General features: G+C 40.0%; 1 protein-coding gene across 2 annotated transcripts in view; it reads right to left on the bottom strand.

The window, feature by feature from the left end:
- RCL1 (RNA terminal phosphate cyclase like 1) overlaps positions 1-14,718 on the bottom strand; it is a 68,257-nt gene that overhangs the window by 30,049 nt on the left and 23,490 nt on the right. Inside the window, exons 1-3 of one of the 2 annotated variants that reach the window (XM_030809344.1) lie at positions 13,860-13,863; positions 7,184-7,255; positions 3,817-3,992 (exon numbers count right to left, since the gene is read on the bottom strand). In XM_030809344.1, the coding sequence (XP_030665204.1) occupies positions 3,817-3,876 (60 nt within the window). In that variant the 5' untranslated portion in view covers positions 3,877-3,992; positions 7,184-7,255; positions 13,860-13,863. Of the gene's footprint in view, positions 1-3,816; positions 3,993-7,183; positions 7,256-13,859; positions 13,864-14,718 lie in introns of those variants that run through there. The other variant, XM_003273884.4, reaches the window with a different exon arrangement.

The raw sequence follows: 14,718 nt of genomic DNA, 5'->3' as shown, positions 1-14,718 counted from the left end.
AGTGGCAGCTCAGGGCAAAGGCATTACCGTTACAGTGCAGTCAGTCAATCAAGAGTGAAAAATGTAATCAATCTATGCTAAAAAAAAAAAAAAAAAGAAAGAAAAAAAAAGGAGAGGAAGAAACCTGCTCTCCAGTTACCTTGTCTGAAACACCCACCTCACTGGGTTGGTAGAATAATTAAACAAATATGGATACACACATACATACATATGTACACCTAGAATAATGCCCAGTACATGGGAGACATTATTGTACTTCTTTTCCTTCTCTAAGAGGGAACTGGAAAAGAATGGAATCTTCATCCACCACTGGAGCAGCTTGTTGGCACCAATAAATAATCACTGGGAGCTCTGGTGCCACACCACTAAGAGTCATGAGACCTCCTAAAACTTCTCTTTAAAATTTCTCCCCACTTTCTATTCTCCTGCCTCTAAGGGAAAAATGTCTTCTTCCTCTTCATAAGGCTCATTCCATCACCTCTGTTTTCAATCCTTATCCCTTCTGGACTTCGGCAAGGACCCTCAGCATTTTTAATTATTTTCTTTTCCATTACAGCTTCTCCTCAGCCTACAGGCAAGCTCAAATTTCCCCTAGTCTAAAAAAAATTCCCAACCTCAGCTCTTAAAAACTTCTGGAAGAATCTCCTAACTTTCCAATAGCTCTAGTTCCTACTTGTTCCTCAGTCAGTTCCTGTCCTTATACTCCAATGACATTGTTCTCTCAAAGGTCAATAAAAATGTCTCACTGCTCAATCTGACTCAACCCTGGTAGAGAGTGATTCTGTGGATTATCCCTGACTTCTCAGAACTTGATTCCTGCTTGGCTTCTCCAAATACTTCTATCTCCACAGTCACTCTGTCTCTAGCTCCTCTTCTCCCACTCACACCTTAAACACTCATTTCTCCTTCCATTCTCAGTCCTTGGACCATGGGCAGAAACTCTAATGCCCAGAGGGCAGAGAGGAAGCTTAAATGAATGATGAGGTCAGCTGTGACCTGTGTCCAGCTGAAAGCTCACACCTTATCCAAAAAAGGCAGCTGCTACTCACCTCCAACTGATGGCTGTCATGGAGGAGGCAATATTCAGTATTGTCACACTGCCCTATTATAATGTAAAATCTGGAGTTTCAAACATGAACAACCAATTCAGATGCATACACACACCACCAGCACCACCAACACCACCACCACCACTGCCACACTGTACATGTCAAAGGAAATGCATGTGAAAGATGAATTCAGCCAAACCCACCAGTATTCAACCTCAGCCTAATCAATCTCATACTCCTAGAGGCTTAAGTATCAGCAGGTAAGATCCTGATGACCTGTCTCTGAGGCTCCAGACAATAATTTCTAACTGCCAACTGGAAATCCTTATATGGTTAGGCTGCCAACATCCCAGGGAACAGGACCAAAATAAAAAGCATCAGCCATTATCCTACAGCAATTTTCCTCTTCCCTTTGTCACATGGGAATGATCTTTACGATCATGATCCTTTATGGCAACCAGGGCAGAAATCATGAAGGCATTTATGGCCCCTTCCTCTCACTCTGCCTCCAATTAGTTGTCCTATCCCCTTCCTTTCTCCTTCCATCTCCATAATGCCCAAGCTAGTCTATTACCTCTCCATTCATCTTTCACTCAACCTCCAGAATTATCTTCCTAAAATCCAGACTGACTCTGATTTTCCCTCCTCAAGAAACTCTCTCTAATGCTAAGGACTTTGCTTCTACCTCTATCAGAGCCCTAGGGTATGCATCCTTGTAATCTCCCTAAATGAGTTCCCAGCTGTCCACCCCATGAGACTAGGAGTTTGTTAAGGACAGAATCATTCATTTCATCCTTGTACGCAGAGAGTAGATGCAGACATGAACTAATGAGGAAACCACACAGAAAAGAAGCAGCTAGAAATGAAGGAGCCATGGAATGAGCTGAAGAAGTCACCCTTTATTCAGGATTAAGTATATTTATTTTACCCTGGCCTGGAGCCAGATACCAACCAAGGTCATTTTAGTCATGCAGCTGGCAAAAGCAGATACTCCTACAGCATATGCAAACAGATTTCTGGGTACCATTTCTGAGAAATTCATCAACTGATCTTTTGTCACTGTTAGCATATAAAATTTTTTAAATATTGCCAGTGAGAAAAGCTTTAAAATAATTAGCAAGTATAGACAAAAAAGCACAAAACTGATACACACACTGCTGTACACTTCAGGGCCTTTTTCCACTATTTGAGGCACCTTCCCCTCTTCTAACCTAAATGTATTTATACCTCTTCTCATTCTTTTATCCAAAGAACTCATTTCCTATAGTCTTCTAGAAAATGCAAAAAAAAAATCACTTAATTAAATATTCTAAACAGTTTATGCAACATTCCTTTACAGCTTAAGAATTTCAGATCTTGTACTATACTCAGTATCCCAGGGAAAAGAGTTTATGCAGCTGAATTTCCAAGAATTGAAGAATAAGTTTTTATTGCCTAAGAACATATTAACAATGTTTATACCCTAGTAGGTATCTTGATGAATACCAGCAGTCTCTACTTTGGGGCTCACCAGCATCACCTCATTGGTCCTCCCTGAGTAGAAAAGCTACATAATTCACATTCTGCCTCAGAAGCTACCCATTCATTGGTCTTGGCCTGTAATGGTAAAGACAAGCATACCACCTCAGTCAGGACTTTGCATCATAGTGCAGTGGCGCGATCTCGGCTCACTGCCAGCTCCGCCTCCTGGGTTCACGCCATTCTCCTGCCTCAGCCTCCCAAGTAGCTGGGACTACAGGGCACCCACTACCATGCCCGGCTAATTTTTTGTATTTTAATAGAGATGGGGTTTCACTGTGTTAGCCAGGCTGGTCTGGATCTCCTGACCTCGTGATCTGCCCGCCTCGGCCTCCCAAAGTGCTGGGATTACAGGCGTGAGCCGCTGCGCCCAGCCGGCCATCAGCTTTAAGATATCTTCTCTGACAGCAGAGCATCCAAAAGCAGGGAATCCACCCCTCCCTACAAGGGAGGGAGGCCTGGACAGGACTTCTCTAGACTTCTCTAATCTCTCTGTCTCTCTCTGACACACACACACACACACACACACACACACACACACACACACACTTCACCCTAGAATGGCACTAAGACAGTTGTGATCACAATAAAAAGTTTTGCTTGATATTAAACCATTCTCCCCATATCTGCAGAAAAATTAGCATGTTTAATAAAAAGCTTGCTCTGGCATGACCTTTGGTGAAAATAAATAAAATAAAAATAAAAAGCTTGCTGACACCCACAAACTACCAAAGCTCACACATCCCTTTCCTGACTTTATGTCCTTTTTCTAAATCTGCAAACTCTTCTCAGAAGAAAGAATCCCTTGAGTGTATGATTGAAGCCTGGGTAAGTCAAGATTATGCTGTAGTAATGCCAAGGAGCTATGATCTCCTGCCCAAAATTTTGGTCAGCTGCCCTGCAGCCTCAGCTACCACAGGACCTTACAAAAACTCCACTCTCACATACTACAGCCAATAGAACTATAGTTCATGTCAACTATGGTGAGACTGTGAGCATCTGTTTCGAAGGTTCTTAGATAACAACAAAAGGCACCTTGGTAACTATTAACAATAGTCCTGAATTTGATGATCCCAAGTTCTGGTTCATCTGCCTCCTGGAGTGATTAACCTCTAAATCTCAAGGTAAATAACAAAAGAAATATACATTTGAAATAAAACTGTGCTTTATAAGGAACTTTTTTCTCACAAGTTGGGTTGTGACAACAGACAAAACAAAAACCACACCACGGTTTGTTCTCAATACTCACTGAAGGGTCAACCTGATCATTGGTCACTCCTCGTAGAACTATTTTTAACGGGTGCTTCATAAATGGAGCCAAGCAAAGAAGACTCTCCAGGTAATACCCAATGCCACGAAAGACGCTACAGTCATGTTCCACAGATCCACCATACAGGAGGCCAGGCTGATAATATAAGGTTGTTCCTTAAACCAGAAGAAAAAAAGCCACATTCAGCAGGAAAAAAACTAAAATGTCACAAAGGTAATGAAGGCAGTGAGTTCCAAGGGGAAAGTCTGACAAGGGCATCCAAGAGTGCTCGAAATGCCATCGCTAAGAGCCCACACTTCACTCCAAAAGCTGACTCACTACTGTCAAGCCCCTGTAACAATAATAAACTGTGAATGTAATTTAATAATCAGTAATAAATTAAACGCCTCCCTAAGCCATCTGAGTTGCCAGAGTCACGGCAGGGCACAGAAGAGAGATCCTAATAAGCACCCTAGTCTCCCCACAGCACATTCTCAGACTAGGCTGACCACAGAGGGGAATTACAAATGATGTGCTTAAATCATCACACCAGCAACCAGCATTCTCTAGGGCCCCTGAAATGAGATTTCTCATATACCTCATTCACCAAACACGATGCCAAGAAAAGGCAAGTACTTTATGGCATTCAATGCCATTAATAGTAGGTCTTTTAATTTAATATTGATACATGGAAATGCCTAATATTATTTTATGGCTTTAGTGGAAACTACTATCTTTATTCACTTCTCACATAATCTTATCATTCAAAAAGCTTTGTTTTGTTTTGAGACAGGGTCTTGCTCTGTCCCCTAAGCTGGAGTACAGTGGCATGATCACAGCTTGCTGCAGCTCGACCTCCAGAGCCCAAGCAATCCTCCCACCTCAGCCTCCAGAGTAGCTGGGACCACGCCCAGCTAACTTTTTTTTCCTTTTCTTTTTTTTTTTTTTTTTTTTTAGAGAAAGGGTCTCACTATGTTGCCCAGGATAGTCTTGAACTCTCGGGCTCAAGTGATCCTCCCACCTCAGCCTCCCAAAGTGCTGAGACCCTAGGCACATGCTACCACCCTCAGCTAATCATTTTCTTTTATTTTTTTAAGAAAGGGTCTCACTATATTGCCCAGGCTAGTCTGGAACTCCTAGGCTCAGCTTCCCAAAGTGCTGGGATTGCAGACATGAACCACCATGCCTGGCTATCCAAAAAGCTTCTTACTAGATTTACATATCAAGGTAAAAAACTGTAAATGATATAGGGTGACATAAATGGTTGAACAAGGTATTTCTGCTGCACGAAATCTTTTGCAATGCCTTCTGGCACAATTTACCAAAAATATACTTAACATTAGAGGAAGGAGGCATGTTCAGTCACTCAAATGGGAAAAAGTTCTTGGGACTTTCATAAAATAAATTTAGGTTTTACAATATTAAACACTAGAATCCAAACAATCACAATTGGGACCATATTCTGATCAAAGTAATGAACACTTCTCAAATGGACTCTGGGTCAGTTATCTGAAATAGTTGTAAGGGCCACAAAACCATCCTTTAGATCAAAAAACCATAAAAAGACTATATATTCACTAAATGCTTCAAATCCGTATGTTTATTTATGCAAATTAGCCAAATGAGAAACTGGCCAGATCATCAGAATGAAGGCTTTTACTACTCTGATGGGGAAAATTAAAATGACATGTAGTGGGAGCAGAATCATGTAAATGTCTTACTCCTCAATCTACATTGCAGATATGACTAGAAAAGAATAGAATTGGGCCATGCGCTGTGGCTCATGCCTGTAATCCCAACACTTTGGAAGGCCGAGGTGGATGGATCACCTGACAACAGGGGTTTGAGACCAGCCTGGCCAAAGTGGTGAAACCCTGTCTCTACTAAAAAAAAAAAAAAAAAAAAAAATTAGCCAGGCATGGCGGCAGGCACCTGTAATCCCAGCTACTGGAGAGGCTGATGCAGGAGAATCGTTTGAACCCGGGAGGCAGAAGTTGCCATGTGCCAAGATCACACCACTGCACTCCAGCCTAGGTGAGAGAACAAGACTCCATCTCACACAGACACAAAAAAGAATAGAATAATCTGTCTTCTGGATCACCAATGAAAGTTACCGAAAAAACCTCCAGCAATTTCAAAGCAAACAAGCTAACGGAAATTAAGGGACTCATAGCTGGTGAAAGACATGTGAGTATCTCATTCCCGAAACCTGTTCTCCATAAGATATGGCTGAATGCAGCTATAGATCAGAATATCTCATGTGGTACAGGACCACATATGAACCCAAGCTTGCCTTAAGAGAGCCAAGATAGGGAAAAGGTCAGAGATTTATTTCTGGAATGTGTGTGGAAAGGTAGAGAGTTAATGGAGTCAGCCAAAGGATGTTTGCTACAGTTTTCTATACAATGTAGACACAAGTTTCTAATATAAAAAATAAAAGCTAGAAACAACCTAAATGTTTATCAATGGGGAGCAGTTAAATAAATGATCACGCATCCATACATTGGAATACTATACTACAACCCACAGAAATATTGAGGAAGACCTGCATGTGCTGGCAGGGAAAGTTCTCTGAGACATTTGTACTAAAAAAAAAAAAAAAATGCTGGCTGAAGAACAATATGAAGAACATGATGTTGCTGATGGTCTGAATTATGTAAATGTCCATGTAAGCAAATGCTGTGACAGTGGCCACCCCTGGAGAGGGGAATGGAAGAGGAAAGAGGTGAAGGGATGTTCACATCTTTTGCATATACTTGTGTAAACTTATTTTAACAAACAAAATTTTAAAATAAATAGAATTCAACCCATAAACTACCTCACAGAGTTGGTTGAAATAATTTAATGTGATAATATAAGTAAATGGACTTTGGAAAGTTTCATGTAAACATTAGGTATAAAATATTTATTGTTAAAAAAAGAGGAGACACTTGCTTATGGATCTGAAATTTTCAGTCTTCTAATTTCCTTAAATCAAATGTATGCCCTTCAAATTGGGAGACTTCGTGTATGTCTCTGGAAAATCATATCACAGAGAAGTAACTGGGTCTTTCCATCTGAACACGGTATTTTTAAAAATGATCTAGAATGATATGCTTTTATTATGATCTACACTCACAGCTTCCTCATATAACTCCAAAGTTATACGGTGAGTTCCTCATATAAGTCTCCCCAAAATTCTAATTTAATGGTGATTTATATAATACAAAGTGATCAGTAAAGTTTTAAACATAATATTTATACCACTAAAAAGAGTGATTTGGATAAGCAGAGACTGACTAGAAAAAAAAAAGAAAAGAAAAAAAGAGTGAGAAACAGGAATACTTTAGTGCATGGAGGTGTTTTTAGGAATCTAAAAAGAGCGTACCTGTTTGGTTTATTTCAATTCGAGAACCATTCGTTATTTTGTCCAACAGCCGTATGAAGCTGGCTTCAAAATCTGTGAAGAAAAAAAAAAAATCTTTGAAGAAAAGAGAAGACAGACTGGCCTCATGTCAGGTCAACATTTCCAGAGCACAAGCCTGATTCAGGTACTATAGTAGAGGGCAGGTTACTTCCTGCGTCACACCTGGGCTTTCCTAAAGGACTGGGTATGTTCAGGGGTTGAGGAACCTGAGGCAGTTGAAAAGCACTGACTGGTACATATATGTTTAGTAGAACTTAGAAACAATTCAGCTTTCACACTGTACAAAAAAAAAAAAAAAAAATAGCTCCACCAGCAATCTAATGGGATATTACTTTCGGCAGCATAAAACCCTTAAGACCTAGTCTTCTGAACTCAGGAGGGCATGCCAAATAATGGAGAAACAGTAGAAAGTAGGGAACAATTTTAAAGTCAGATTCTTCCCTGCTCCAGAATGCCTGGAAGCAAATTGAGGACCACCCTTCAGTCTCAGAGACAGTAAGAGATCACTATCTCTGCCTTTCAGCAAAGTATCCCTCCCTTTTCCCCTCCTCTACCATCCTACTGATTTAAACTATCTAACCAGTTCAGTTTTTTATTTTATTAAAAGGGTGTTTAAATGTACAGTATTACTGCCATCTTTTTTTAATGCATGAAAATACTGGAAGAAAAAAGGCGAAGTGTTAATAAATGTTTTTATCTTAATGACTGGATTTTATATAAATTTAATTTTATATTAAAAGTTTATTTATTTATTTTTAAGAGACAGTGTTTGTTGCCCAAACTGTAGTATAGTGGCGTGATCACGTCTCACTGTAACCTGGAACTCCTGGCCTCAAAGGATCCTCCTGCCTCAGCCTCCCAAATAGCCGGGACCACAGATGTGCACCACTACACCCAGCTAATTTCTTACTTTATTTTTGTAGAGATAGGGTCTCGTTATATTTACAGGCTGGTCTTGAACTCCTGGCCTCAAACAATCCTCCCACCTCAGCCTCCCAAAGTGCTGGGATGACAGTCGTGAGCCACCAAGCCTGGGCAAAAGCTGGTCATTCTTTAAAAGAGAAAGAGAAGGGGACAGGAAAAAAGAAAGGGAAAGGAACAGAATAGATTTTAAATCTAAGATTATGAGAGGAGAAGTGAAGACTCCTCTAGCCTTCCTTCCCCTGAGCTAATCTTACACACAAACACACCCCTTAGTTTTAACTTCCTGCCCATGAACAAGAACAGAAAGACTAACTCTTCTGCCACTGAAGGCACTGTGACTGCCTGACACTTTGAGACAATTCTCACTCCTGTAATAAACCAGCAGTTTATGGACAGACAGTCCAGTAGTCACCTAAACTGATTCCAAAGGGTGAGTGGATCAACTAAGCAATTCCCATCTACCTTGTCTGTTACTTAACACTGTCCCATAACTCTTATCATAATGGATTCTGCAATTTGTACAAAGGGCATTGGGCTAGAAATCAGAGAAACTCCATTAAATCCCGAAACAAATAACAATGGCTAATAAAGCTGCTGTGTGTTGCACGCTTACTTTACATTAGATATTCTTTCATTTAATACTCATATCCCTGAGGCACGGAGTGTCATTCCCATTTGCTATGGTTTGAACGTTCTCACCAAAATTCATGTTGAAACTGAACTGTCATTGTGACTATATTAAGAGATGGGACCATTAAAAGATGATTAAGCCACAAGGGCTCTGGCCTCATGAATAGATGAATGCCATTATCACAGGAGTGGATTTATTATTATATTGCAAGAGTGGGCTGTTATAAAAATGAGTCCAGCCAGGGGTGCAGTGGTGTGTATCTACAGTCCCAGCCACTCAGGAGGCTGAGGTGGGAGGATCACTTGTGACCACGAGTTGAAAGCCAGTCCGGACAACATAGCGAGATGCCTATCTCTGGGGAAAAAAAAAAAAAGAATCCAGCTCTCTCAGTCACTCTCACTGTCCCTCTCTTGCTCTTCCACTTTCTGCCATGGGAAGCTGTGGCAAGAAGGCCTTTGCCAGATACTAGCACCTTGATGTTGGATTTCCTGGCTTCCAAAACTGTGATAAATTTATTTTCTTTTATAAATTACCCAGTCTGTGCCTGTGACATTGTTATAGCAACATGAAATGGATTAAGACGCCATTTTACACAAGGCTAGGATCCAAGAATGCCAACTAGACTGCCCTAGTCAAATGACACTGAGACCCAAGAATGCCAGACTGCCCTGATCATATGACCAGAAAGTGGCCAAACGAGGATCTGAGCCCAAGTCTGTCCTTCTCCAAAGTCCATGCTCTCTCTCTCTCTCTTTTAAGAAATAGTATCTCACTATGTTGCCCAGGTTGGTTTCAAACTCCTGGCCTCAAGTGATCCTCCTGCTTCAGCCTCACAAACGCTGGGATTACAGGCATAAGCTACTACATACAACCTAAAGGTTCCACACTCTTAGCCACACCACAACACTAGTTTGCCTCTGTTCAGTTTAATTCCTTGGAGCTAACGTCTTCCTCTAGAAAATCATGGTAACTTCAACTATAGGCACTGATCTCTTGAAGGATCTTATAGTTAATTTAATGGATCTCTAATCAACATTTAAAAAAATAAAATTAGAACAGAATAAACTACGTTGGAATAACTGTATATACTAAGGATGCTGTTCATGAAACTTTAATCTGTTTTACACATATGTGTATGTGTAATAGGTTGTGATGTAAGTAGCATCACAGGAGTTTGAAAGTATCTGAATGATGGAATTGAATTAGAAATTATTTCTATGATCTTTTTAACATTCTTTACAAATCAGGCACAATCTCTACCACAATGCCACTTTCTACTTAGGTTTATAGAAAATTTAACGTGCTCTGCAGAAAAAAAGGAAAACCCTTGATTTGTTCAAACTTTCTAAGTGTCTAAATGGGATAGAGGAACAAGCATCTACAAATAAAGCCTAAATTTAAACCCCATAGATTTTACAAATTAGAAAAGAAAAAAAGAAACCATGACTTTACTCTCTAGATTTTGTTTTTTGCAATCCACAGGGACTCTTACACACAAACAAAACCAGAAACGCCCAGCAGAACAAAAGTAGAAAGAGAATGGGCATAAAGAGAACTCCAGGCAGGACCATCCCTGATCACAGCAAACAGGTGCTTCAGAAGCAGCACTTCAAAGAAGCAGACTCAGAGCTGTTCCGGAGCCCTGGCAACAGCGAAGATATGACTCCATCACCTGGTACAAGAAAAGATCTCAAGTCTACCTAATAATGGTAAGATCAAAGTCCCCAAACTTTACTAGGACAACCTGTGTAGAATTCCTTGCCCATTCACCTCCCACACACCCTGCTGACTCTTCTTCAAGACTGCTCCTGAGGCTACAGGATTTCAGGTATCTAAAAACGTTCAGGGAAAAGCTCCAAAAACAAGCACAATTTTACTACACTGTTTATGAATACAAAATTAGGTTATAAAACTATAAAGAGAATTAAAGTCAATGCTATAATGGTGAGGATAGTGGCTACCAGTAAAGGCACGGCAAGGAGCTGTAAATAGCTAAAAGATGTACAGATGCTAGCAAAGTTATATTTCTTTTTGTGGATGGGGGTCACACAGATGTTCATTTCACAATCTCTTATGCACTACTTTTATATCATGCATTTTTTTATTTGTACAAATTTAGTGGGCACAAGTGCAGTTGTATTACATGGATATATTGAGTAGTGGTAAAGTTGATAAAGTCTGTTTTGTTTTGTTTTTTGAGACGGAGTCTTGCTCTGTTGCCCAGGCTGGAGTGCAGTGGTGCGATCTTGGCTCACTGCAACCTCCGCCTCCCAGGTTCAAGCGATTCTCCTGCCTCAGCCTCCTGAGTAGCTGGGACTACAGGTGCGTACCACCACGCCCAGCTAATTTTTGTATTTTCAGTACAGACGGGGTTTCACCATGTTGGCCAGGATGGTCTCGATCTCCTGACCTCATGATCACCCCGCCTCGACCTCCCAAAGTGCTGGGATTACAGGCGTGAGCAAATTCTGTTTCTAATGTACCATCACCAGATAGTGTACATTGATAGTGACCATTTCTGTGGATAAAGAACAAGTGTACATATATGTACATATATTTGCTTGTTTATGAAAAAGAAAAAGCCTGGGGAAAAAAACAACAAACTAGTAACACTGTTTGCTTCAAAGATTCACTAAACCAGCTGTCTCCAACCTTTTGGCACCAGGGACCAGTTTCGTAGATCAGATCAGTGATGGCATTGGATTCTCATAGGACCATGAACCCTATTGTGAACTGCACATGCGAGGGATCGAGGCTGCTGGCTCCTTGTGAGACTCCATGCCTGATGATCTGAGGTGGAACAGTTTCACCCTTCAACCATTCTGCCAACCCTGCCCTGTCTGGGGTTGAGGACCCCTGCTCTATAAACCCTTTTATTCCCTTTGAATTTTGTGCCATGTGCATATTTCTTAAAATACACAAAATTTAAATTATAAAATACAAAGGTACTGCAACATGATTTAAATAGCCAACAAAACTGTTTTCATTAAATGGCCTATGACAGATCTTTATAATACTATGTACCCCTAAGAAATGCTTTTAAAAGAATTATTTATGTGAGTAAAAGTTTGAAAGTTATATATATAATGCGATTTCAATTTGTTTTTCTTTTGTTTTTTTGTTTTTTTTTTTTTGAGACAGTCTTGCTGCATTGCCCAGGCTAGAATGCACTGGCAAGACCTCAGCTCACTGCAACCTCCGCCTCCAGGGTTCAAGCAATTTTCCTGCCTCACCCTCCCAAGTAGCTAGGACTACAGGCACATGCCACTACGCCCAGCTAATTTCTGTATTTTTAGTTGGCTAATTCTGTATTTTAGTTTCACCATGTTGGACAGGATGGTCTTGATCTCCTGACCTCGTGATCCGCCCGCCTAGGCCTCCCAAAGTGCTGGGATTACAGGCATGAGCCACCATGCCCGGCCCGATTTCAATTTCTTTAGCGAATAACTAGAAGACAAGACAGTGAGCTGTTAACATGCAAAATCAGGAGTCATTCCTTTCCTCATTAAATCCAAAGAGGTAGACATTACAAACACATACTCAATTCTCGGAATAAATTAAGATATCCACTCACTTGGAAATATGTATGTTATTTCTATTATGTGCGTCATTATATACAATGTGATAAATAAAAAATATTTTAATGTAAAGAACCAAATATCTTTCCTAAATTATACTGAGGTCAAGAAAAAAAATGCACAACATAATAAAATGTCTTGTATAGAAATAAAAATTTCATCAAAATATATGAGACTCTACCAAAGAAAAATTTATCACTCTAAAAATCTTAGAAACTGGGCCAGACGAGGTGGTTCATGCCTGTAATCCCAGCACTATGGGAGGCCGAGGCAGGTGGATCACCTGAGGTCAGGAGTTCAAGACCAGCCTGGCCAACATGGTGACACTCTGTCTCTACTAAAAACACAAAAAATAGCTGGGCATGGTGGTAGGGGACTGTAATCTCAGCTACTTGGGAGGCTGAGTCACGAGAATAGCTTCAACCTAGGAGGCCGAGGTTGCAGTGAGACGAGATTGCGCCACTACACTCCAGCCCAGGCAACAAAAGCCAAATTCTGTCTCAAAAAAAAAAAAAAAAAATCTTAAAAAGCAAGAGCAAAATGAACTGACAGTTTAGAAATGAAACAAAATTACAAGCCAAACAGTAAGGAAAAATGATAATCTCAAAAGAAGAGAAAAAGAAAATAAAAAATAAAGCTGGGTGTGGTGGCTCACACCTATAATCCCAGCACTTTGGAAGGCTGAGGCGGGCAAATCACTTGAGCCCAGGTGTTCGAGACCAGCATGGGCAACATGACAAAACCCTGTCCCTACAAAAAATACAAAAATTAGCCAGGCATGGTGGCGCACACCTGTAGCCCCAGTCCCAGCTACTCGCGGGGCAGGGTTGGGGGAGAGCTCAGGCAGGAGGATCCCTTGATCCCAAGAGGTTGAGGCTGAAGTGAGCCATGATGGAGCCACTAAACTGCAGCCTGGATGACAGAGCGAGACCCTGTCTCAAAAAAAAAAAGGTTAAAAAAAAATCAAGCCAATTAACTGAGAACATACAACACAAATCAACCACTTTATTTATTTGTAAAAGGAAATAAGATGGGACTCAATAAAATCAAAAATAAAAAATACATAATTAATTACAAAGATTAAGAGCTTTATGGTAAACGATTCTCCATTAGTTACCAATATATTTGGAATTTAGATAGGAAGCTATGTAAAAAATGACAAACCAAAACAAATAAAAGGACACAAAAGGACCTAAATAGAAGACAACGAGAATTTTTTTCAAATAATAAACAGAAAAGGGCGCTGATGAAGTCACTGGAAGTTTTTTTCCTTAACATTTAAAGAAAAAGAATAATTATTGGCCAGGAACAGTGGCTCACACCTGTAATCCCAGCACTTTGGGAGGCCGAGGCAGGTGGATTACGAGGTTAGGAGATCAAGACCATCCTGGCTAACACGGTGAAACCCCATCTCTACCAAAAATACAAAAAAATTGGCCGGCATGGTGGCAAGCGCCTGTAGTCCCAGCTACTCGGGAGGCTGAGGCAGAAGAATGGGGTGAACCTGGGAGGCCGAGCTTGCAGTGAGCTGAGATCACGCTACTGCACTCCAGCCTGGGCGACAGAGCGAGACTTTGTCTCAAAAAAAATAATAATTATTATTATTATTATGTTACCCAAAGTACAAAAAAGAATGGGATGGCTATTGTAGTATAGTTAAAAACATCATTAAAAAACATCTGAATTACAAGCTAATCTCATTTAATGAGAACAGATGAAAAATCTTAAATAACATCTCAGAAAGTATGTTATTCTTAAATTACACATTTTTAAAATTACTACTGTGATTAAGAAAGGTGCATCCCAAAAAGGGCTGCAGATAAAGCACAAGGAAAACTACAAAATTAATTAAATATAATATTATATAAACAGGGGGAAAAATTCAACTGGCTTAAGTATTCCAGAAAAAGCACCTGATAAAATTTGGTATCTATTTCTCAGTCAAACTGTATTTTAAAAAGAATGGCAAATCAGTTTGCTAAATGTAACACAGAGTTTATATTTTAAAACAGAAGACTTTAAAGTTCACAGAGAATGTCTTCATGGTAAAAGGATAGGCAAGATTTATAAATTGGATATTAAAACCATGAAATACTGTTTATCAAAAGACTACACTGAAAGTGTCAAAAGACAAGTCACGGAGTGGAATAAGATATGTGCAATCCTTTAACACATCCAGAATATACCAATGAATCAACAAATAAGAAAAAGACAGAAAAATGAGCAAAATATCTGAATGGAGACTTCATAAAAGAGGATATCCAACTTACCAACACATCAAAGAAAAGGTGCTCAGATTAAGATGGCCAGCTAGAAATCCTTCACAAAGACAGCCAAAACAACAATTAAACAAGTAGACTTTA

The sequence above is a fragment of the Nomascus leucogenys genome, chromosome 1a, assembly GCF_006542625.1.
Source record: "Nomascus leucogenys isolate Asia chromosome 1a, Asia_NLE_v1, whole genome shotgun sequence".
Taxonomy (NCBI): domain Eukaryota; kingdom Metazoa; phylum Chordata; class Mammalia; order Primates; family Hylobatidae; genus Nomascus; species Nomascus leucogenys.
The sequence above is the reverse complement of the archived record's forward strand: the minus strand, read 5'-3'. Positions and strand labels throughout refer to the sequence as shown.